Source organism: Triturus cristatus, chromosome 2_1, assembly GCF_964204655.1.
Source record: "Triturus cristatus chromosome 2_1, aTriCri1.1, whole genome shotgun sequence".
In the NCBI taxonomy this organism is placed as follows: domain Eukaryota; kingdom Metazoa; phylum Chordata; class Amphibia; order Caudata; family Salamandridae; genus Triturus; species Triturus cristatus.
Window position 1 is genome coordinate 715,570,957 of NC_140581.1, and position 24,531 is coordinate 715,595,487.

General features: G+C 43.6%; 1 protein-coding gene across 1 annotated transcript in view; it reads right to left on the reverse strand.

Moving 5' to 3' along the window:
• DTWD2 (DTW motif tRNA-uridine aminocarboxypropyltransferase 2) overlaps positions 1-24,531 on the reverse strand; it is a 576,220-nt gene that overhangs the window by 303,252 nt on the left and 248,437 nt on the right. Inside the window, exon 4 of the mRNA XM_085632651.1 lies at positions 16,501-16,595. Coding sequence (XP_085488777.1) covers positions 16,501-16,595 — 95 coding nt within the window. The remainder of the gene's footprint in view (positions 1-16,500; positions 16,596-24,531) is intronic.

The following is a 24,531-nucleotide window of genomic DNA, read 5'->3' on the forward strand; positions in this document are numbered from 1 at the left end:
AAACATTTTTTGCTTTATTATTTTGCAGCGTTCTGTAGCGCTGGACCAGAAGTTATCAGAGCGCTTTACATGACCACCAGTTACATTACAGAGGGACACATTCAATTTACAGCCAGGGCAGATGCCGAGACCCAAACCTGGTTCCCCAGCTTCATGGTCAACCGCTCTGGCCATTACACCAGATTCGATCACTGCACTTTCCTCCTCACATGGCGCCATCCATCATTATCTACACACAGGGAAGGGCAAGAACAACGGTTCACGGCAGCAGCGAGGTTTGCTCGCTCTCTTGGGTTGCTTGACCTGTATCCATAGAAACAGCAACAGAGCTTGTGTTGGTAGCTGTTCATCTACTTTGAGAGCAGGCTTGTTATTTCAAGCTTTTGAGTCAGCTGCTCCCAACCTTGTGCCGCCGCAGACAGCACCTTGTCTAATGAACATGCCAGTATTTGTATGCTGGAGTTTGAAGGTTCGTGTACACAGTGAGCTTCACTGTTGCCTCAGATGCTTACCAGTAATCCGCATGCAGCCACGTGAATGCCATGAACTCTGAGAGCCTCATACTCTTCTAATGCAACTCTCAGGGTCTGCTCATCGACGAGGGGCGCAAAGGGGAGAGGACGGGTGGCTTGCATTGTCTTAACATATGCGGAGTCTACACCTGAATTGTTTACACTGCGCTGTCTCCTTACCAACTGCGCCCGCTGAGAACATATCAAGTGTCTGCCTGAGCTTTCCCAGTGACACGAAAATTTGACACCGCCTGTGGGTGAGTGTTTGCGTACTAAAACGCAACACGCGAGAGGCGTAGTGTACTTGCTACGGATGTGATTATTAATGGAAAACCACAAACGTGTTACTATAATGTTCTCAGGCTGAAGTAATTTGCCTTCATTTTCGATTCTTTTAGCGCTGACTTTGGTGAAAACTTTCTCAAAGTTGCACTGTATATGAAGGCCAGCTGTCAGGTAGCATTTGCTAAAAAAGAATATTCTGAGGAGAGCATGTGTGCATTTATAAGTCGCGGTATTTAGACCGGTACAATAATGGAACGTTCTTTGTAATTGACAGTAGGCTGTTCTTCCAGGAGAAATTTCAGGCTATTTACGACTCTTTCACATTGATGGGGTCTCCTACCATGACTTTGCCCTCTCCCGACCGCTCCAATGTATGGTCCGAATTTCGCCCATTCTGCCCTGAAGCATCCCTTTTAGAACTGAACAAAATTAAATCTGGCTCGCCCCTTAACCCTTGCCCAGCTAGATTTTTCAAGCTGCTGGCCCATTGGCTCAATCCTCATTTAAATCCCATCTGGAATTCGTCCCTGAAAACGGGCAGTTATCCTTCCATTTGGAAAAAGACTTGCGTCCTGCCAATCCTCAAGAAAGAGGGCACGGATCCGGCAGAACTCAAGAACTTTAGGCCTATCTCTCTCCTGCCAGCACCAGCCAAATTCCTTGAGAAGGAAGTTCAAAGGCAGTTATCTGACTTCCTGGAGGCTAACAACCATCTCCATGACTCCCAATCTGGCTTTAGATCAGGCTACAGCACAGAAACTGCCCTGCTGGAGGTAGCGGAAACCATACCTGAAACCTTAGACCAGGGTAGCTGCGCTATGCTCGTGCTGGTGGATTTGTCCGCAGCTTTTGACACAGTATCTCACCGGATTCTGCTGGAGAGACTGGAGCACCTGGGAGTGACAGGAACCACCTCAGCCTGGTTCCGCTCATTTTTCTATACCCGGTCTCAGCAAGTATTTTTCCGCCTCTTCCAGTCCGCTCGTGTGCGGAATCCCCCAGGGTTCTGCTTTGAGCCCGACTCTTTTTAATATCTATCTTACCCCCTTTGCATCGCTAGTCGAGCAATGTGGTGTGAGAGTGGTCTCATATGCTGACGACACTCAGTTGGTGTTTTCTTTTAAAGATCCCGCTGAGGCAGGGTTCGATAATTTCAAGCACTGTTTGAACAACATTTCTACTTGGATGACAGACAGTTGCTTGAAATTAAACACCGATAAAACGGAGGTATTGTTTTTCAACCAACCTTCTCCTCCACGGCCTGAACTCTGGTGGCCAGCAGAGCTAAACCCTCCACCCACCCCAGTTTTTTCAGTTAGAAATCTAGGGTTCAAATTTGATTCCAACCTTTCAGGCAAGGCACAGATCTGCCAAGTTTCCTGATCTTGCTTCTGGAAACTGAAAGACTTGCAGAGATTCCTTCATCTCCTGGCCTATGGATTGCCGGAAAACGGTGGTCTGCGCACTAGTTACGTCTCAGCTAGACTATGCTAACAGCCTGTTCCTGGGTCTCCCAGCTTACTTGATTAGGAATCTGCAAACTATTCAAAACGCTGCGGCTAGGCTCATTAGGAATGTACCACTCCGCCATCACATCTCCCCTCATCTGCACAGCGCTGGGATACCACCGTCGGAGGTATCCGGGCACTGTATTAATGTAACTGATGATGATGATGATATAAGGCTTGAAATTCTTGGTAAAGAACAATGCTTATGCATGAAAGAGTTTATTCATAAGACAAGATGCTTCAAATTTAATGTGCTCTTCGGAATTGAACCAATACTGATGTTAAAGAACAGTAGATGTTGTAGCAGCCAGGATTGCATTGCAATTGCAAATGCTTGTTTATCTTTGCCATATCGTCTTTTCAAATTAAGCACCATCTCATTCCCAAGCAAGTCCGATGTAGTTCAAACCAGATATTCTGCGGCGGTCAATGTATTCCACCAAATTAAGCTTGCATAATGTTTACTGCATCAGAATGGCAAGCGGGTGTAGTGACTGAGCCACTTTTGTGGTCTGACACCCTAGGATGACCCTCAACCACCACCATTTTACCTGACTTTAGTGTGTTATGTTACCCTAGCCTTAATGTAGGATGGTTTTGCATATGCCTGCTTCTCTTCTGTCCTGTAATCTTGCTGTCTTTTAGTAGAATAGTCTTGCTAAGAATAGAAGGTATGGGATCTCGAGGGGGAGTGTTTTGGGTGATGGTGCACACATGTGCTCAATGTTGGGTACTGAGGGATTAAGTGTATAATGTTATTTGGGTTATGTGAATTATGTGTTGAACTATTGCCTTTGACATGGCTTCATGTCATTCTGATTTCTGACTTTACCTTGCTTTATGGCAGTGCTGACTATTGCCTTTGACATGGTTTCATGTCATCCTTGCTTTTCTGATTCCATCTTGCTTTGGGCCTTTCTGTGTGCATGCCTTAACTAACTCCATTTTCATGACTGAAGCTATTTTCTGTGCCTGCACGATGCTGCAGAGGTGAAGAGGGCATGTTTTGCTCTTCTCCTGTTTTTCGCACTTTACTGACTAGAGAGAACTGGTTCTTATCAGAGGAATGTACATGGTCGGAGCCATAGCAAAGGCCTGATCAACCGATGCAGTGGCCTTGGAGCAGGCTGGTACGGGCTCGCATGAGAACGAGGGGGCGAGGCTTGCTAGAAGCTTTGTTGTGTTTGAATTTGTATTAAAAAGGGGAGCTTACACTGGCCTGTTGGAAGTTCACGCCGTGGAGCACACGTGTTGTCACGGAAGAGTGGGGGCTGGTGTCACCTCTGAGCTTTCACCCGGTTCAAGCAATGGACTCCCCTTGAGCGAAGTGGGGTGAAATGATGAAGCAGTAGGTGAGGTGTCTCTGCTACTAACTGTTTCTTGATTCTTTACTGAATTCTTTCCTTTCCTTCTTATTTTCTGATTCTTATATCCATACATATATATTTGCTTTGTGTATTTCAATCGGTTATTTGATATGTGAGAGTCTGCCATTATCAATATATATTCGGCCTGCCCGTGATTGAAGTATTGTGTTAATAAACGTATATATTCCATACGTTTGAATTCGTCTTTTCCTTGTCATATGAGGTGATGAGTGTGCCCTCCTGGCAGGTGATGTGCAAAGTATATCTCGCTCTAGAGAAGTGTTGTGTGTGTTACCTTGGTCTAGAGGAGACTCATGTGATATTGTTTTCTTGCCTTGCCTTTGGGGGAGTGTTGAAAGTTTGCCCACCTTAGGAAGTGCTGTGTATATGTTATATTCCATAAGTTTGGAACTGATATTCTCGCCCTGGGAAAGTGATGGTACATACCTTGGTCCCGGGGAGATCTGAGACCTTTCATTACAGCGGGCCCAGCAAAGACATGAGTTTTGTTTGTGAAGGCAACTGTTTGTTGTGTTTTTGATGGGAACTACAGGGATACAGCGCTTGCACTGCTCAAGAGCAAACATGAACAGTGGACGTAAGTACCACAGGCTGGCAGTTCACCCACCTTCTGTAAGTGTTTGCTAAGCCTCTGACTCAGTAGTCAAAGTATTAAAAAAAAAACATGGAGGGGCGGAGGAGCAACAGTGGAGGTGTGGGGTGTAGTATAACAAGCCCACTTTAAAAAAAGACATAATTGGGCTTTGAAAGTACTTGCAAACACCCACCATTATCTTCGTGTTATTCTCTCTTATACAGTGGGTATAACCCTTTAGTTGCCGAGGCTTTTCCACTCCCAGCGCTGAGCCCTTTGTTTGATATTGGGAATACTTTGCACTGACGCCTTCATTAAATTTTTCTAGACTATAGAGCAATTCGTATGGTAAAATATATGAAATTGGGTACGAAGGCAACATATGTATTTCTGAAACGTACACAAAATATTGATAACCTGATTAACAGTACTTATTTCTAAATTTAAGAATTTGTGATTACTCGTGCCATCATGTGAATCAGTATGCCTTTTGCAAAACATTGTTTTACTTGCAGGGTAGCAGACATCTGAAAGCTAAAAATGCAGAGGGATCAAATTGGTAATAAATGTTCTAGCATTCTAATTACCCACAGGTCTCTCAATAGAAACAATGCCCTACATGTGTGGGTGGGCCTAGTGTCCACAACAGGAAAATGCCCAAAACCAAACTTGAACAGATTAAAATTTCCACTAAAACCGACCCTTTTATTGCGCAATGTGGGTCGCTACAGAATTGGGCCCTAGTTCCGCCAGCTCTCACATAAAAACCGAACAACCCCAGACATTTCTGAAAAATAGACAACCGGTGGAGTCCAGTGTGGACTAACTTGCATGCATCTCATATGGTTTTCTTATCCAAAAGCCTTTTCAAACCTCAAACTTTGGCTAACGAACAACTTACTTACTTTCAATAGCCCCTTATCTGGTAAAGATTCTATCTAATCACAGATTCCTTACCTTAGTATTATCCCCAGGCGTCAAACTGAATCTGGAAATTTTTTATGAGCAGTAATCCTGCGTGCCGGTAGGTGGCATAGTTCAGCTCCACGTGGCTTTATTGGCGTCATCTGCGCCGGAAATGATGATTGCGGTGCCTATATAGACGCCACCCAGGCACGCTGATGGCAGTTACTTTTCGAGGCTTTCCAGGCACAAAGCGCAGAGTCATAAAGTACACTGATCACTGGTGTGGAAAACTAGGGCCCTGAAAGGGGAAGGCCCTGTCCCTAGAGATCCATTCACCCAGCAGGGAGGATAAGTGGATCAATAAGGAATCTGCAGCTAGATAGAGTATTTACCAGATAAGGCAAGACCTCAAGCCGAAGATTCCTTGCCTTAGAATAGATACCCAAGCGTTACCTCCCCAGAGGTGGGTCTGTGGACCAACTTCATATGAGGAAGTCCTGCATGGTTGAACAGTCAAAGAGCCAATTCCTGCAGAACTGACTGTCCGGACAGTAGTGTTTGGTAAATGTGTGCAGGGGCGCCCACGTTGTTGCCTGGCAGATGTCTAGGACAGGAACTCCTGTAAAATGAGCACGCAAACCCTCAGGGGGTTGCTTCTTAAAAAATGTATAGCAGATTTTGATGCAGAGAACCATCCTTCATGAGATGGTCCTCTTCTGAGCAGCCTGTCCTTTCTTCGCTCTGACATACCCCACAAAGGGTTGGCCATCCACCCGGAACTCTCGTGGGTGGTCAACGTAGAACGACAATGCTCTTTTTGGGTCCAGAAGGTGAAGTCACTCCTCTTCCTCGGAGGGATTAGGCAAAGCATAAAAAGTAGGCAGAGTGATGGTTTGGACTCCGTGAAATGGAGTGACCACTTTCGTAAGAAAGGAAGCTCTTGTGCGAAACACCAATTTGTCTGGGTAGATGTTAAGATAAGTAGGCTTGGATGACAAGGCCTAAAGCTCACTGACCCTCTGGGCAGATGTTTTTGCCACCAGGAAGACCATCTTGCTGGTAAGGGGCCTAAGAGGGCAGTTATACAAGGATTCAAACAGAGTGCACATCAGGAACATCAGGACCAGATTAAAGTCCCACTGGGACATAAAGAAAGAAGTGGGAGAAAACATATGTTGCAAACCTCTCAAAAACCTATGTACAATGGGGGGTTGGAAAAGAGAAGGTTGGTCAGGCATCTGAAGAAAAGCATAGATTGCTGAAAGATATCCCTTTACTGTGCTCAGAGTAGAGCCCTGTTGAGCAAGGGAAAGAACAAACAGGAGTACGTGAGAAAGGAGAGCAGTAAGGGGATCAATGTGTTCTTATGTACACAATGCCACAGATTTTGCCAGACGACAGCCGTAAATTGTTTTGGTCGACAGACGTTGCAGACTTCGGGAGGATGGTCGAAAGCTGTCAACTGTCGCCGCTCCATCTCTACGCAATAAGGCGGCGTATTGACAGGTTCAGGTGCAGAACACTCCCCTGTTGCTGTGACAGAAGATCCTCGTGAAGGGGCAGCCTGATCGGAGGGCCGATGGCCATGCTCAACATCTCTGGATACCAAACTCTATGTGCCCAATCCGGCGCCACAAGGATGGCTTGGGCCAGGTCGTTACTGATCTTCTTGAGAACTCTGGGCAGGAGTGGTATGGGCGGAAAGGCGTACAGGAGGCCTGTGATCGACTCGCACTTGGTTGGTGCCTACATAGGCAATAGGAACGTAACTTCCGGCATATATGATGCCAACCGTGCCACGCTGAGTCGAACGGCACCACCTGCCGGCACACAGGGGTACTGCTCGGGAAACATTTCTGGATCCAGTCTGACGCCTGGGGATAATTCTAAGGTAAGGAATCTGCAACTAGAAGCCTCTATCAGATACATATTTTCCTCACATTTGTGTGAGGGAAAGTTCCAGAATCTGCAGGGACCCAAAAATGTCCTACCACCAAGCGTTCTCACATGTCTCCCGATACAAAATGGTACCCTACTTGTGTGTGGGGGCATAGTGTTGCAACAGGAAAGCCCCCCAAAACAATGTGGCACATTCAACACTTCCTGTCCAAAAAAGCTGTGATTTGGCAATGGTGATAACTGTGATATTTGAGCCCTGGGTTCGGCCGGCAACCTGGGAAACCTACCAAACCCAGACATTTCTGAAAAACAGACATTCAAGGGGAGTCGAAGGTGGAGTACCTTATGTGGATCCTACAAATTTTTCTAACCAACAGAGCCCTGCAAACTTCAAACTTTACCTTAAGTCACAGATTTTCCTTGCATTTATGTGATGGAAATGGCCAGAATCTGTAGGGATCCACAAAATTCCTACCACCCAACGTTTCCCCACTTGTCCCAGTAAAACCCCAGAATGTGGGAGTTTCCGTCACAAAAATGAAAGGAAAAGGCATGATTTTAGGCAAAGTTTGAAGTGCAGGAGAAGGATGTGCTACAGGTGATAATGGTTAGCAAAGGCAGAGGCTGAGCTTAAGGGAAAAAGCGTTATGGTTGGAGTTACAGAAGAAGCAATAAGGGGTTTGGCTATGGACAATTCACAGATGTAGTAGGAGACATTCATCTGCTTTACATTGACATTGTAGTCTTTCCATAGACATACATGTTAACCTTGTATTTTACACCTTATGTATTTTACCCCTTATTTTCTTTAATCAGTCTTTTATATTCTAAATTTGTTACACACAATCAAAGCAAAATGTATGTATATATGGGCTATTTCTATAGCGGGAACTTAGCCAAAGGGCAGCTGAGTAGTTAACAGGGTCAAATAAATACATAAGGTCAATGAGTTATAGGAGGGGTAGGTGGTTTGCGGACCGATGATGAATTGTGATGCATTGTTCTTCTGATAGGTGTGTCGTTAACTCTTTGCTAAATTGGAGCAGCGTTGGGGCAGTCTTGATGGGGATGCTGTTGTACAGCAGGTGCACAGAAGGAAAAAAGCCTTCTGCATTGTTTTTCTTTGCTTCACTTAGTATGCAGCCTGGTAGTGTACGGAGTTTGTCTAAAAGATCAGCAGGGGTGCTGGAGTGGTGGAGGATAAATAACTGTAAAATCTGCAGGAATAACAAATCAATAAGATTCATAGTGCAGTAAATATTCGAAACTTTCTTTTTCGTTTGCTTTCCTCAGCCACATAAAAAGGATGTACATGTAATGAAATAGGTTGATTTATACTGTAGGCCATCGACTTTAAGCTAAAAGCAAGACATTGAGGGGAGTGGAAACCATTCTAGCATATAATATTGTTTTCAGAAAGCAATCAATTTTTGAATGCCTACATGGTAAATAGGGCTTGCTTTGGGAAAAGCTAGATTTGAGTAACACATAGCCCGCAGACGCCTGGGTCTCAGACAGGATAGCACAGAAAGCAATTCCATATCTCTTCGCACAGTTCTGAAGCGATGCACACTGTACTGAATCATACTGGCTGCAAATTCGCAGTCACTGAAGTCTGAAGGCAACTGTTCAATACAAGAGCCATGTATTTGTATTTTATATTTGACAGCAGCTATTGTAGGGTTTTAATAGCTCTGCTATTCAGGAGGCACGCCTTTGATTTGAATTGTAAAGGTGGAAATGACTTTAATTTTCTGCCTAGACCTGCCGAGTCATTTAACATACTCTGCTCACTGTTTAAGCTCTGTATAATAATAGGTCCCATAATATCAGGGCTAAATTGCTTTTCATAACGCAACTTTTTCTCCTAAAACGCAGTGAAATATAAAACTGCTGTAAGCTTTTGTTGGTTCTAAATAGGGTTCTGTGTGAAGCTGATCACATTTCCAACTAGAATGCGCTAATATGTCTGATCAGCTAATAATTGGATAAAAGTGAGCAGAGTTATAAGGTCTATCCAGTTTTAACACATCGAAACCATTTTTTTTTTTAAAGTTAGAAATGTACCACCGCAGGATAACTCCAACTTCGAGAGATCTGTCTACCTTCAGGAGAATTCCAGAATTATTCTTTGGAAGCTGTCACAATTGCAGTTTGGCACGAGTAATCCTGAAATTGTTTTGTGAATTCAAAGTTCCTCCCACTGGAAGCTATTTTTTCATGCATAAGTGCAGCGAGTATATACTAATGCATGTGCAAATACTTCATTGTACTGAAGTATTTAAAAGTTTGAGACTTTACTTCGCCACCGGGAAAAACCTCTTCCCCTACTGCTTCTCTGATTTTGGGGGTGCTCCCTCCTTATTCCCTCCACAAACGTGGATTTACTCTCACTTTTGCAGGAGTAAATCTCCGATAGTATCTAGGATGGGAATGTTACTTGCCAAAAGTTTGTGATTACCCACAAAGTATTCCATTCAACGTGAGTATACCGCTTTTTGAATATGAATTCACATTTTGTGGAAGCAAAATGTAAACTTACCCCTAAAACAAGCCCTTTGCGAATTTAAGTGCATACATTACTTTGAGAGTTGGGTCACTATCATTGAAATTACTTGGGTTTCAGTATTGTAAAGCACATTCAAATTAGGAACATTAAAAAACCATTAGCAAAGTTCAATTTCTCTGAAGAAAAAGTTAAAGGGAAGTTAAGCTTGAGCAGGTGCTACAACACCGAACCTCAAAGGTCATGACATTCACAAACTAAGGTACATCCTTAACATTTGCTCAAAGTGAAACCCCTCTCAGCCCCCTGTACCCATTTAATTAATGTACACCACCAGCATATATTCTTTCTTACAGCCAACGTTTTCACACATACAGTACCAAGTTACATAATGTGCAATACCATATGTCGCACTAATTTGTGATGTTAAATATTTTTGTCCTTGTACATGTGGATATCCATGTTTTTTAATATGAGGCGAAATATGTGATATCACTTTGAGACACACGATATCACGTTACATAATGCTTAATACACAAATATGAGCTGTGAAATAAATTTGCCCTAATACATGTGGATGTCCACAGGCTTGCTACACAAATAAAAATGTGCAAGCAGAGATTTAATTTTCTGAATTAACATACTTTCTCCCTTTTTTGAATTTCACAAACATTCTCGGTAGCATGCCTGGAAAGCTGTTCTAGGAGGAGGTTTCCAGCATACTACTAGGAACTTCATGTTCAAATTCCAGAAGCATCTATTAGAGCTGTGCGTAACTCTACATTGTGTGGATTCCGAAGAGGAAATACACCAGCCATCGACTGAAGAAGATCTCGGATCATAGGGCTGGCTCAGCGGGCCAGACGTACGGACGTTTTTAGTGGCTGCAAATGGAGTATCGGGCCGTTTTCAATTGTTAAAACAGCTTCTGGCATGTACTAACCCTATTCTGCGAGTCAGTAACCTATTACCGACTCGCAAAATAGGGTTTGCAAGTCACTATTAGGAAGGGGCGTGCCTAGAGCGTCCCTTCCTGATAGCGAGTTGCAAGGGCATGTACAATTGTTTTGCGACCGGAATGCGGTCTCAAAACAATCGCAGTTTACCGCCTACTTCAAGTAGGTGGTCAGCCCCATGCAAACCGGAAGGCGTCCTCATGGGATTCCTTCCCCATTGTAACTGGAAGCGAAAATGTTTTTTAAGAGAAGGCAGTGGTCGCTCGGACCACTGCCCACTCTTAAAAAATAAAACAGAAACGTTTCATTTTTAGGTCGAGCCTAGAGCAGCGCGCATGCGCTGCTTGCAAGACTTTTAGTAATGGGCTTCTGAAAGCTCACCACACGCTCGTGCGTGTGCTTTTGTTTGTCTCCCAGACTATTGGGTTTTGCGTGCGTCTTTCTAAGAGAGACAGCACGCAATTGGGCAAAGGCGGGTGCATGTCCCACCTTTGCTCCACCCGCGGCCTATTGCTTGCGGTTACCCGCACGGGCCACATCTGTTTTCAATTATCGTGCCCAGACACGGGCGCGTTAATTGAAAACAGATCGTTTACTGTGGCGCACGCGCGGCCAACACTCGCGGGGTTAACTTTTTATTGCTATGGCTGCTATAACGCTTATTCTCAAGTGGTATGTTGAAGCAGAAAGCCACATGTTCAAGGATTATGGAAGTGGTGGATTGTGGTCTCTCAAGGGGAGCCACAAGCGTCCCGCTGAACTCTCTGATGGAGTCAACAAGATCCGGTAGGACCGAGACAAAAAGAAAATGCATCTTCTTTTTGGGTTTCTCTGTAAAGAAGACTGATAATATGCAATGATATTGCCAAGAGGGTACCAATAAGACAGGCTGATTACATACAACATTCAAGGTGTAACTTCCTGTTTACCTTCATTACCACCAATTGGCATAACACCTAGGGTGTTGTTCATGACATCCGCTAGCGAGCACAGACCCAGCTAGACACAGCCTATGAAACTCATGCATTCTGCTAAATAGCAAAAAGCACTGGAAGACGCTTTGTGAAAACTGAGAAATGTGCTAACTGGCCATTATGGAATTTTCAAAAGTGTATACTGCGGTCATTATGAAACTTTGCGAATTATGTTTGTGTGAACGGATCTAGCTAGGATAAGTGCAAAATTCTGCAAACGACAGACTGGTTTTTCCTCTGTGCCACTGCCTGCCATATACATTTGATGTAGTACTGTTGTTGCTACACATGGCACAGATACCCCCTGACTGCTCCCGCCTGCTAACCGCCTTGATGATCCTTTTTGTTATAAAATGTATCTGATGTCTTAGTAGAAATGCGGTGTTTATGGACTGTAAGGGCGAGGCTCCAGCTGTGGCTGGTCGACTTCGGCGAGGTGACGTAATTTCCGGGTGCAGCCTCTGCAGGGGGAGTGTCTTCGCTTGGACACCACGCCGGACGCGAGTTTATTTAGCCACAGCTGAAAAGACTTTCCAGTTCAGACCATCTTCATATTAAGTTCAGAAGCTCTGCCAATAGCAGCGCGCGGTGCTGACAACATTAATTAATGCTCATCATCGTGAACAAACATTGTGCCATGATGTAATGGATCATGTAAAGGAAACATTTGATGTGCGCACAGCATGTTTAAGTGGCTTCAAGCACATATTAAGAGGGCCGAACTGTGCCAACCTTGATAACTTATTTTGGCTGGCCCAGCTTTGGCCCCGTAAGAGTGCAGAGCTTACAAACACATCCATCTTGCTGTTTTTGCCTAAAATATGGGCTCCGCTTGCTTTTCAGCACTGTACTTAAATAGAACTAACCTGCTGTCCCTTTCCTTGTTTTTTTAAAATGATTAATGTTACAAACGCGGAGAGGGGGGCGTTGGCTTTTCTGCTTTAAATCTGCAAAGTGTAACTAGGTTGCAAGTTTGTCGAATGAGAGCTAACCCTCAGTGATCAAAAATTGTGTTTTAATAAAGATTAGGACCTAGTAATTTCAGTCAATTGGGAGGATTTTTTTATAGGTAGTCAAGATATTCAGGTGCTTGAAGAACATATGCACGAGTTCATAGTAATTCTAAACCTTGATTAATAATGGGTGCTAAATTCTGATTTCGCATGTCTATATTATTTTGTGGTGTAATAGAAAGGAAAGGAATTCATGCTACTGAAAGTGTTGCAAGAGTGCTGAGGAGCATATCTAAAAGTAAGTGCCTCATTGTTTGACACATTATATAGCACATACAGGGTGGGTTGGAAGGTCACTCTCAGCCTCCTTAACATATCAAGCATTTGCAATGCAATAGGTCTCGTATTTGAGAAATAATGAGCTAATGGCGTTCTAAATAACAATGCCTTTTATGTGTTATTTTTCAAAACAGATAAATAAAAGGCATTGTCATTTACAATGCCAATAGCTTAAACTCTTGCGAATGCGAGACCTATTGCATTGCAAATGCTTGTTCTTTTTAAACACATCCTGTTTTCCTTTAAGGAACAGTGACTGCATTTTCACCCAAAAAAGTTGCTTTATATAAAAGCAAGCAAATACATGGTGGTCTGCTGTCCCCAGCAGGCTACCACACCTGTGTTATTACCCATTTCAAATAGGTTGCAAATTGCAACCTGCCTCATGAATATTGATGAGGAAGGTCATTGGCGACCCCATTGGGAATCACTGTCTGAGACACATTAGTACATTTCATTTTGCGACTCGCAAACTGCAAGCTGCTAAAAATCGCAGTTTGCTAGTTGCAAAATGTAAGGATTGTACATCTGGCCCGAGTTTTAGAATTGCACAAATGTACATGTTTGTTGATGTTTTTAAACTTCCAAGGCAAAGCACTCCTCAATATGTCCATCTGTTGAGTGGGATTTACAACAGCAGATTTCTCAATATTCTTGGCTGAGAAATCGTTGGTAGTAAGAGCATTTACACCCACCAGGAATCCCTCTGTGAATTCCTGAAAGACGTAAGAGAGATATTTTAAAATAAATAAATGAAGAGTTTCCCATAAGTTTTAATAATATGTGTTACTTTCCATGATGGGAAAGGAATGTGACTATCACTGTATCTACTGAGAGTTATCTGTTGAAAAATATTGTCCAATGAGCAAAAGTCCCAAAATATTATGCATATTTCTGCCTATGTTTATGTCTAGGATTCTCCACCAATGTAGAGTCTGATGGATCATGCATGCATGTACGGAGCACCATGGATGTGATTACAAATCTAACATTTGCTAATGCTTCCATGGAATATTATTCGGCATACTGTGAACGCCTAAAGAAAGATGTGTTACTGTACCAAAACCTAAGATCTAAATCTAACATGAGTATGAGTCTTAGGTGAAGCAGGCCCACTTTTACTACTGCTCTTTACCTTTGTAAACATTAACTTTCATTTGCTTTCAGTCCTCTCTACACACAACCAAAATCCTTTATTCTCCATTGCACTAACAGGACAATCACATTTAAACTAGCTCTGTATGTCTCCGATAGTCCTGGTGATCAGCCTCTCATTCTGCTGATAAGACCAAATGATGAGGTCAGCACCTGTTAAAATCCGCTATGACTCCCCAACAGCTGGAATTTAGATAATCCCTAGACTAAATCATATCTGATCAAATCTGTATTCTCAATAATACCCAGTCTCAATGAGTGCTTTGTAACAGCAGGTTTTTACCCTTACTAATGGGTCAATAACTTCAAGACTCAGACACATTCATGTCATTCAAGACTCAGACACATTCATGATACAGTTTCAACTGGTGTAGTGATCGAATACCTGCAATGAGACCTGTCAAGGAAGTGTGTCTGCATCCAATCTAACAAGCACTTATAGTCCTGAGACTCGAGTTAGACTGGGAGCAGAGAATATATCTAGGAGTAGCTTATTTATTGACCCACTGGTAAGGTGCTTCATTTGTGAAAAAATCTGCAGTGAATTAGTATGTATCTACACCAAAAGTCTTACGTTCCAGTTTTGATAGAGCCTTAAGATATCTTTGTGACATGATTCATTTCATATTAAAATTAAACAAAACACATTTGTTTTTTAGAATGTCCTGGCATACCTTAAAAATCACACTTTAACAAAAACTTTCTTTATTGGTTTTCAAACGTTATATGAAGTTGTTCACATACATAGAAACCTTACACTTGAGGCGATAACACTCTGATCATCTCACAGACTAAGGTGCAAAAATGTACTTATAAGACAGCTCTACTCACTCAGGACACTGAATATTTTGGGACATTAACAGTCATGATAATGTGGCCTAATGAACCAGCTATAAAATACACTATGTAGTAAAGAATATCAGCCTTCCTACAAAAGTCTTTACATGTAGCCAGGGCTGGACTGGCCGTAGCGGGTACTGGGCATTTCCCCGGAGGGCAGGAGCGGTGGGGTCTGGTTTTATGGTTGTGGGGGCCGCTGTAAGAAAAGCGGGAGCGGTGCTTCGTGGCTACCCCCCCCCCCCCCAATCCTCCCTCTTCCCTGCTCCCAGGGCCAGTCGAGCAGCAACCAGCCAGGGCTGGTTGCTGTTCCCAGTCTGGCCCTGCTTGTAACTTTGTTTTTAGTTGAAGTGCTGGCACTCTAAAATAAATACTCTGATGAATAAAGCCAAATACATTTTTTTTTAGATTCCATCCTAATAGTAGACTATTGGGGATATGCAAGTCAGGGAAATTAGTGATGAGGTGGCACACCAGTAAGATTTTAGACTCATTAAAGGCAAGTGATAAGGGCTGGCAGTATAGGAGAGACTCACATCCCCAAAAGTCCTTCAAACATCACCCACAGTCTCTGATGTTTTTTGTGAAGGAAACACCAAGGATTAGAAGCCTCAGATGTACTCTAAAATTGCCTCAAGGCTCCAACTTGGTATTACTGTGAGGTGTCTCCTGTTAATTGTTCACGTCTCGCAATGGTATATTTCCAAATACATGTATTGTAGTGTTTTACACAACTTTTATAATTGCAGGTGTGCATGTCTACCTTTAATTTTGTGTGTACAAAAATTATATCAGTGTTCTACATACACAGAGCACTATATTTTTGAGATGATATCGTTGTTGAGGGTGTACACTGATTGTATCCCCTGTGTTACCTTCCTATTTTTTCCAATAGCTGCTTGTTGTAGTCTTTTTTCTATTTTTGGTGTATGCAATCAGAATTTAAAACGTTCTGTTCTGAAAATTCGGCTCATGTTTAGGGGTTTGAAGTAAACACAGAAGGTAGAGTGGCTTTTATCCACAGAGACAACAAAGGAATTATGCTCATCGTTGATGACATTATACGTCATCCTTAAACACTTAGGAGCAAGAGTGGGACTCCTGGAGCCGGGAGTGTAGAGACGTCCTTTCGTATATGGAAGGTAAGTGGATACATACTCCCTATTAGATATCCAATAATCTGTGTGGTATCCTCCTCTTAAAGGTGGCAGTATGGTACGGAAGGAAAATAAGTTACAACTCTGCTCCACCACACTCAGTGGTGGGAAAAAGAAAAACCTTTTGTATACAACCCTCACCCACTCTTCATCATCGGGTTCACCCGGGCTGCTAAAAGTCAGGCCCGACCATATTCCAGGGAGCTCTTTGAAGAGTTTTTTGAATTTTGGGGGTTTATATACTATTAGACAAAATTTCTCATCTACCTCAAGGTTTCCCTTTATTAGTTGGGGGGATGGGAAGAATAACACTAAATACATGGGCAAACGCAAACAGGAAGTTGTGGTACTATAACCCTCGTGTTAAAACGCCAACCCTGCTTTTTAAAATTCCTCTGAACATGTCTGTAATCTCTGTCAAAGAGCCTTCTCTGATACCACTCCTACAAACCCTATCTAAATTCTGAATGAATGAAGCACTTTTTAATTTAGTTTGCTACAAAGAGTGTTCAACAGCATTTTAAGAATTAACACTAAACTTGTCAACTTACCTGTCTTCATTAAAACGTCGACCAATGAAGACCTTACACTTGTCTTGAGGGAGGCAGGCAGCTAGGAGAGGCACGGTTCGCAACACTCTGCTTTCCTTCGATTACAAATGAAAAAATAATGTTTCAGGCCCCCCAAAAATACATCTAATTTATAAAATCCTTAAAACAGTAAACATGTGCACACAACACAGAAAATTGCAACATTTACAAATAATCATTTAATCAATAATGTGGGAATGGAAAATTAAAATTTCTAAATAAATGCCTTCCATGGTGGTAAACCAAACATTAGCAACAAAGCATTTCTAGTACGTCATAAACTGAAATATAACAAGACTTCATTCATCATAATGTTAAAAAAACAGACTAACCGGGGTCTTACAAAAGGGAATTAAATAAACCTACAATTTATTTTGACGATCGGTTTAAATAAATTAAGTAAAAGGAAGTATCTAAACAAAAATGCAGAAAAAACAAACAATGGCAAATACAATAGGCTCGACTTCAGAAGGTGACTTGTTGGCTTTGACAATATTAGTTTGTATTAGCACTGTTATGACATGGTTAACAGCCAAGTTGGAACAGTAAAAGCCAAAATGTTTCGGTTGGCAAGATGCGTCACAACCAATTAATAATCATGTATTTATCCCGATGCACCAGTGGCCAGCTTGGCTTTTACACTCTGGCATAGCCAATGCCTATGCCTGAACGTAAACAAAAAAGAAAAAAAGTGTGTCGGTCAATCACAAAGTTAAGCGAGCAGCTCAGTAAACAGTAGCTTCGGGGTCAAACAAAAAGGGAAATACAATATTTAAACAAGCATTGGCATAGCCAATAGGTCTCGCCTTTGGGACCTTATAAGTGTTTAGCCATGCAACAGTTGATGTTGTTGCACGAAGGCTATTGTGCTGGATAACTAACCACTTATAAGGTCCCAAAGGCGAGACCTATTGGCTATGCCAATGCTTGTTGCTTGCTTGCATTAAGGCTCATGGTATCCTTGCTAAACTACTGAATAATGAATGCTATGGTAACACTGGGACGAGTCCCACAGCGCTTACATTTAATGAGGCACTAGGACGTTGTTGATTTTAGCTCATGCGAGTAAGTTAAGGGTAACGTCGGTTTGGCCTCAGGGCACTTTAGGGGGTAAAGGTCGATTGCCTGGCAGTCATTCATTTGCAGAATGCTGACCCAAACAGGCCGAAGCTGCCGAGCGCGAGTCCTTTTCACTGCTGATGGAGACAATAAGACAATAACAAGCAGGAAGTGGGATAAGGGAGGGGGGTAGGGCCGTCGCGTGCACTAAGGGCAGAGAGGCACGCAGGCTGGCAAATGGTGTGCGCTTTCGCGGCCGCTTTGATGTTCTCAGTGGCCGTGCGGCTCACTGAGAACATCAAAGCGGCCGCGAAAGTGATCAGCAGGCTGACAAATGGTGGGCGCGCCCGGCGCACATGCACTGTAGCTGGAGGCCTGAAAAGCCACTAGTGTGCACTTCCAAAACTCGCTTACTAAAACTCTCGCCAGAGCAGCGCTAAAGCGCTGGCTCAGGCGAGACCTAAAAATGGGGAACAGGACGGGGACAGCAGGCAAGCACCTGATCACTTGTGTGGTGGGATTAAGAATGACAAGTATGGGGGAATTCTCATACAAAAAAAAGATAAACATTGTACAATGAATGAACAGAAATGCATAGTAACTACTTTTATTAAGTAGTTTACATCTGCAAAATGCAGAAAGGCAATGCCTAAAGACAGCAGAACCGCAATAGTTTATGGCTGAAAGGGGCGGTCCAAAAGCCCCTTTCATAAAGTATAAGTGTGTGTTTGTTGTGTTATGTGGTGTGTGTCATGAATTGTGCGGTCCCGTCACACAGCTGAAGTCATCTGAAGCTGAGACCCCCTGAACTGCTACATGAAAGATCTGTAAATGAAAGTTCATAACTCTTGTTATTGTATAGATGCACATAACCAGAATTTAACTTCAAATATAAATGTATTCTCCACATATTTTTATCAAGAGCATACTTTTATTTACAAGAGAAAAAGTATATGAGTACTGCTATGACTAGTCACTATGGAGCCACCTATAATCCACAGACATTTTACAATAGATGTATTATGTTCTAGTTCTTCTAAGAGCTGTAATTTTGTTTTTTTGATGTTGATACCGTTTTGCTTGGGATTAAACAAAATCCTTTCTAAATCTTGCATCACTGTTTCATCAAATATTTCCCAACAGTTCCTTAGGGGTTGGTACATCTGATATACTCTTACAAAGTGGGATTTTAATTAATCATTAACATGAACTTTGGGTGGTTTATTTTGTAGGGAAAACGCATCCCATTTTACACCAGACCTTTGTTACAAATGTAGTTGAGTCACTTGTTGGTATAAAGAAAGACCTGAGTGTGAAGGGTCCTAATAAAGCTCATAATTATCCCAGCTTTTCATGAAAAGAGTGTTTTTAACCCCCTTTGCTGCTAGGCCTCCCGTCCCCCTGTGCTAGGCCTTCTTTTAAGGCTATTTGGGGTCGTTTGCACTTAGGCCCCTATAACTTTTTGTCCACACAAGGTATCTATGCCAAATTTGCATAATTTTCTTCCAACACCTTGAGGATTTTAAAGGTACCCTGGGTTTGTGGATTCCCCTGGAGGGACTATGAAATTGGCAAAAATACAGCAAATTTTTATTTTTTTCTGAAAAATGGGAAAAAAGTTCTGCAGAAGAAAACGTCTGTTTATTTCCCTGCAAAAGGTATGAACATAGGGGTTGTGGTGCTGAAATCACCATCTTCCCAGATTTCAGGAACAGACGGACTTGTGTCAGAAAACCAAAATGTTCTACACAGTTTTTCCATTTTACTATTCTTTGTGCTTCAACCTGCCTCCAGTTAGTGGTAGAAATGGGTGTGAAAGCAAAAATTGGTCCGGAAGACTATACATTTCTGAAAAATATACACATTTCTGAATTCAGCAAGGGGTCATTGTGTAGATCCTTCAAAGTTTTTCTATAGAAACTAACAATTGAAATTAAAAAATATTGAAATTGGATTGAAAAAAACAGCCATTTGTGCCAACGTTTTCTTTCACCAGTAACTTTTTCTATGTATAGCAGATTTTTGAAAGCAATATACTGTTGCATCCGTTGGGCCCTTCTGGTTGCCAGGATATATATATACAACTAGTGGGATCACCAAGAACCCAAGGTACCATTTGTTTCAGGAGACTTGGGGGAATGCTGGGTGGGTGGAAGTTTGTCGCACCTTGCAGATTTCAGAACATTCCATCACAGAAATGTGAGGATACTGTGCTTTGGTTTTAAAAAGTTTGAGGTTTGCAAGGGATTCTGGGTAACATAACCTGGGAGAGCCACACAAGTCACCCCATTCTGGATTCCCCTGGGTGTCTAGCTTTCAAAAATGTACAGGTTTGCTAGGTTTCTAGGTGCTGGCTGCGCTAGTGCCCAAAATCCACAGCTACGCACATTGCAAATAAAAGGTCACTGCCTAGTGGGCTTTCTGTCGCCTGGGTGGGGCATATCAGGGGTCATTGCCTCGATATGACCCAGAAAGACTGTGGATTTTTTTTTTTTTGGGGGGGGGAGCATTGGCATGCCCATTCTGGGCAGCCCCCACCCCAGAAATTTGAAAAAAGAAATTCCTGGCTTACTAGCGGGCTTTCTGTCCCCCGGGGGGCACAGAAAGCCTGACTATGCACTTTTAAATATGGGGTGAGCAAAGACCCTTGCTTAAGGGGCCGCTCCCCCCTCCCTGGTGCCTAGTGGGTGGATCCCTGCTTGGGGATCACCCTCTTGGAGCGATTCCCAAGCAGGGATCCAGTAGGGAGGGGATATCATTGGAAAGGGGGGATTCTCCCCTTTCCAACGATACCCCTCCCATATGTTTCGGTACTCAGGGGGCTGAGACAGCCCCACAAGCTTCGAAGCACTGAAACTGAAACAAGCTGATAGACTCACTTCAGCTTCAGTTTCAATGAAATGACGTCAGCGCGACATGCGTGCGGTCATCATTGAAACAAAAAAAATGCCTCAGGAGGATGGGGCAGCTATTCCCCAACTTCAGAGGAAAAACAAAAGGAAATTCCATCATGAGCACCAGAGGGGTTAAAGCAAACAGACGGACAAGAAAACAACAGGAGGTCTTTAAGGCAGAGGAAACACAATACTGTCTCGCAGATGAACTGTAGAGACCTATTTGTTTTACTTGCTTATTAAAACACAATAAAAGCTAATGTTATTTTTTCAGTAGTGGATTATGAAAAAAAATGTGCCTGATAAAAGAAATATTTTTGAAAACTGTGGAGATTTGTCAATACTATCAAATTCATGAATACTCTAAGCAAATGTATTACAAATATGTGTTTAAAATGGAATTAATTCCTTTGGAGTGCATCCTTTAAACAGAAGGAGAGTTTTCAACTTACATTTACCCATCTACCTGTTACTGTCACCTTCAGGAAATTGACGCTGAGCCACAGGTCTATTTATATTTCCGGACCCGAACCTCCAGGTCTTCACAGTCCTTGTCTACCAGAGATAATGGTGAACCCCTTCCAGTAGGCATGTTGCAGTTGACACAGAAAATTAGCGCCTGGGCAGAAAACTGCCCTCAAGAAAAGGCGCCAAGAATAGGAGGAAAAAGCCTAAGGGCAAAAACCTCCTACCAAGATTTGGCACCGCATGTTGAGAGGCCAAAACACAAGAGAAGGAGATCCATGGAAATAATAAGTGGAACTGAGGGCAAATGGTAGGATAGAAACTAAGCAGAGACTATGCAACCACTGGAGAAGCAAGAGTGAGAACATTACGACTGGAGTGCTCGAAGCATTGCGAAGTAATGAGTAACCAGTATTGTGTTCCTTATTTAGGAGAAAAAACTGTTTGTGCTAAATACTCCATATTAAATTGGGCAGCTCCCTTCAACCTTACCGCACCACCCCCAACTGCAACAGCACACCCTTCCGCAACTGGACATAGGTCACTTAGCACCAATGGACTGATGCCCTCAGCATCACCCAACGAGACGTCTCTACCAACCTAAACCAGGCAGTAGAGAACTTCAACACCTGATCACCAATGCAGCCGACTGAGTTGCCCCCACCAGACAAACCAGGACACACAGACCCACCGGAAGAGCCAGCTGGTACACCCCTGAATTCAGCACAGTAAAACACAGATGCAAAAAACTAGAAAGAAAATGGCGCACCAGCAGAAATACCATGGATCGAACCACTTTCAAGTCTGCCATCAACAGCTACCACAATCAACTCGAAGTAGCGAAAAAGGAGGCCCTGACACACTGCATCAATGCCAGCGCCAACCAGACCAAGGAACTCTTCAGCATCATCAGAGAGTTTACCTGCACATCAGTCACCGAAAGCTCGATCCCCTCCTCACAAGAACTCTGCGATGCTGTGGCCGACCACTTCCACAACAAGATAGCCACCACTTCGATCCCCAACCCACCAACCTCCTCTGGCTCCCCACTCCCACAGCCACCAACTTCACGCTCACCACATGGGAAAACCTCAGCACACTGAACACTACCACCTTAATAAACTCGAACCACTCGGGAGAACCCACGACCCGTGCCTCATCAACCCTTCAACTTAGGAAGCGACAAGATCAGCAATCAACTCACCACCATCCTCAATGCCTCCATCACCACAGCCATCATTCCAGACGTCTGGAAACACGCAGCGGTCAGACCCCACCTCAAGAAATCCTCTGCAAACCCCGGCGATTTCCAGGACTACCACCCCATCTCACTGCTCCCATTTCCCGCCAAAGTCCTGGAGAAAGCCATCAACCTCTCCCAATCAGGATTCAGAGCCAACCACAGCACCGAGACGGCCCTGATCGCCGCAACAGACGTCATCCTCACCATACTTGACAGGGGAGAGTCAGTCACCCTTAAGCTTCTCGATCTCTCCGCAGCCTTCGACACTGTCTCCCACCACACACATCAATTGACTGCACCAGATCAGAATCAAGGACGATGCTCTCAGAAGGATTGCATCTTTCCCCACAGGGAGCACCCAGAGAATCCGGCTCCCTCACTTCACCTCACAGCCCAAGCACACCATCTGCAGCGTCCCTCAAGGTTCATCCCTCAGTCCACGTCTCTTCAACATCTACATGAAGCCGTTAGCAGACATTGTCAGACCCCACGACATCAACCTCATCTACACCGACAATAGCCAGCTCGTCCTCAAACTTATGAGAAGACTCCAGACAATCCAGAACGCAAGAGCTAGACTGATCCTCAACCTGTTCAAAAAGACCTACATCACACAGCTGCTGAGAGACCACCACTGGCTCCCCATCCAGAAAAGATGCCAAAATTCAAGCTTCTGACCCACGCCTACAAAGCCCTCACTTACCAAGGACCTGAACACATAAACCACTGCCTGAACTTCCATCGACCACCCAGAAACCTCAGCTCCGCTCGCTCTCGCACAAACACCACGCATCTGCCACTGCCACGCCAGAGGACGGTCCTTCTCTCAGCTAAGTCCTGGAACACCCTTCCCCATCTCCTCCGAACAGCAACCCTTGTTGACAGACTTCAGGAAGGGACTCAAGAACTGGCACTTTGACTGAAACCCGCAGCAGAGTGCCTGGATACCCTCACAAGTGATTAGTCGCTGTATACATGCACCGCGTGATTGATTGACTGATTGAGAGTGGCCACCTTTAATTGAGAAGTTTTTCATCTTCCCAGATGCATGCACTCTGGGAACAGGAAGCACTGAGGAGGAAAACTAGTTCCCAAACATGGCCCAGGAAAGGGAATGTTGAACTGGATGGCAGCACCGGCAGGCCAGCTGCCGTAAGTTGTCTTATGGAGGGAGATGGTGGTCCACCGGTACACTCACACTCCCTATTGCCTCCAGGAAACAGGTCATGCTACGCGCCCTGCCCCTGGCGGGCTTTTTCCGCTGAAGGTAACAGGTGGGGTGGGGAGTACCACTGCCACACCACAGCAGCACAACAGCATTCCCCCTACCCGAAGGCCCGAGTTTGTCAGGATATAGCTGAAAGAAATGACGAAAAAGAGCTGGAGCATGAAAAGATGGAACAGCCTCCCAAGACTGTTCACTAGGGGGATAACCTTTACACTGAATCAAAAATTGCAGCCTATCCCGGACGTATCTAGAATCACATATCTCCTGCACTTCATACTCAGGGACGTCATTCACTAACACTCGAGGAGGCCGAGAAAAATTCCGGCATAAAGATCTAATGGAAATGGCTTCAACTGAAAAGATTGAAAAACAGGATGAATCTTTCAGTGTAGTGGTACCTGCAATCGAAAAGCCATAGGGTTGATCACATGAACCATTTTAAAGGGGCCATAAAATTTGGGCAAAATATATATTTGGAAAAAACAACAGGGAAGAAACCTGGAGGACAACCACCCTTAAGCTCCTATTTTGTAAGTATGGACAGGAACCCGTGGGAATCAGCAAAATGGTTAATCTTATCTCTGCACTCTCGAAGATTGAAAAGAAACTTGTGCCTGATGGTGTGTAATTGGCAGAGAAACTAGCAGGTGCCGGACCCATGGAGGAACGTGGCAAAATAGATGGGAATGAAAATGGATGAAGACCATGTAGACCAAAAAATGGTCAAGTGTGTGTAGCACTGTGAATGTCATTATTGTAAGGAAAATTTAGCTAATTCCAAAGACGAGGACCAATCACTCTGAGTTGCGTTACATAAACAATAAAGATATTGTCAGAGCCCTTGATTAAGTCATTCAGTCCGACCACTCAAATGGGGATGGAAACTAGAAGACAAGGCCACATCGATCTGTAGTTTTGTACATAAGGACTTCCACAAGCAAGAAACATACTGAGGCCCTCGGTCTGAGATTTTGTTTTAAAACACATTTTATTAGATTTCATTTTTAACAGTTTGCATCTATTAGAAAAACAGACATTTGGTATAGAGGCCTCAGGCTTCTAAAGGCAATCAGGTCCATGGAGGCCACATTAGGTTCCAAGTA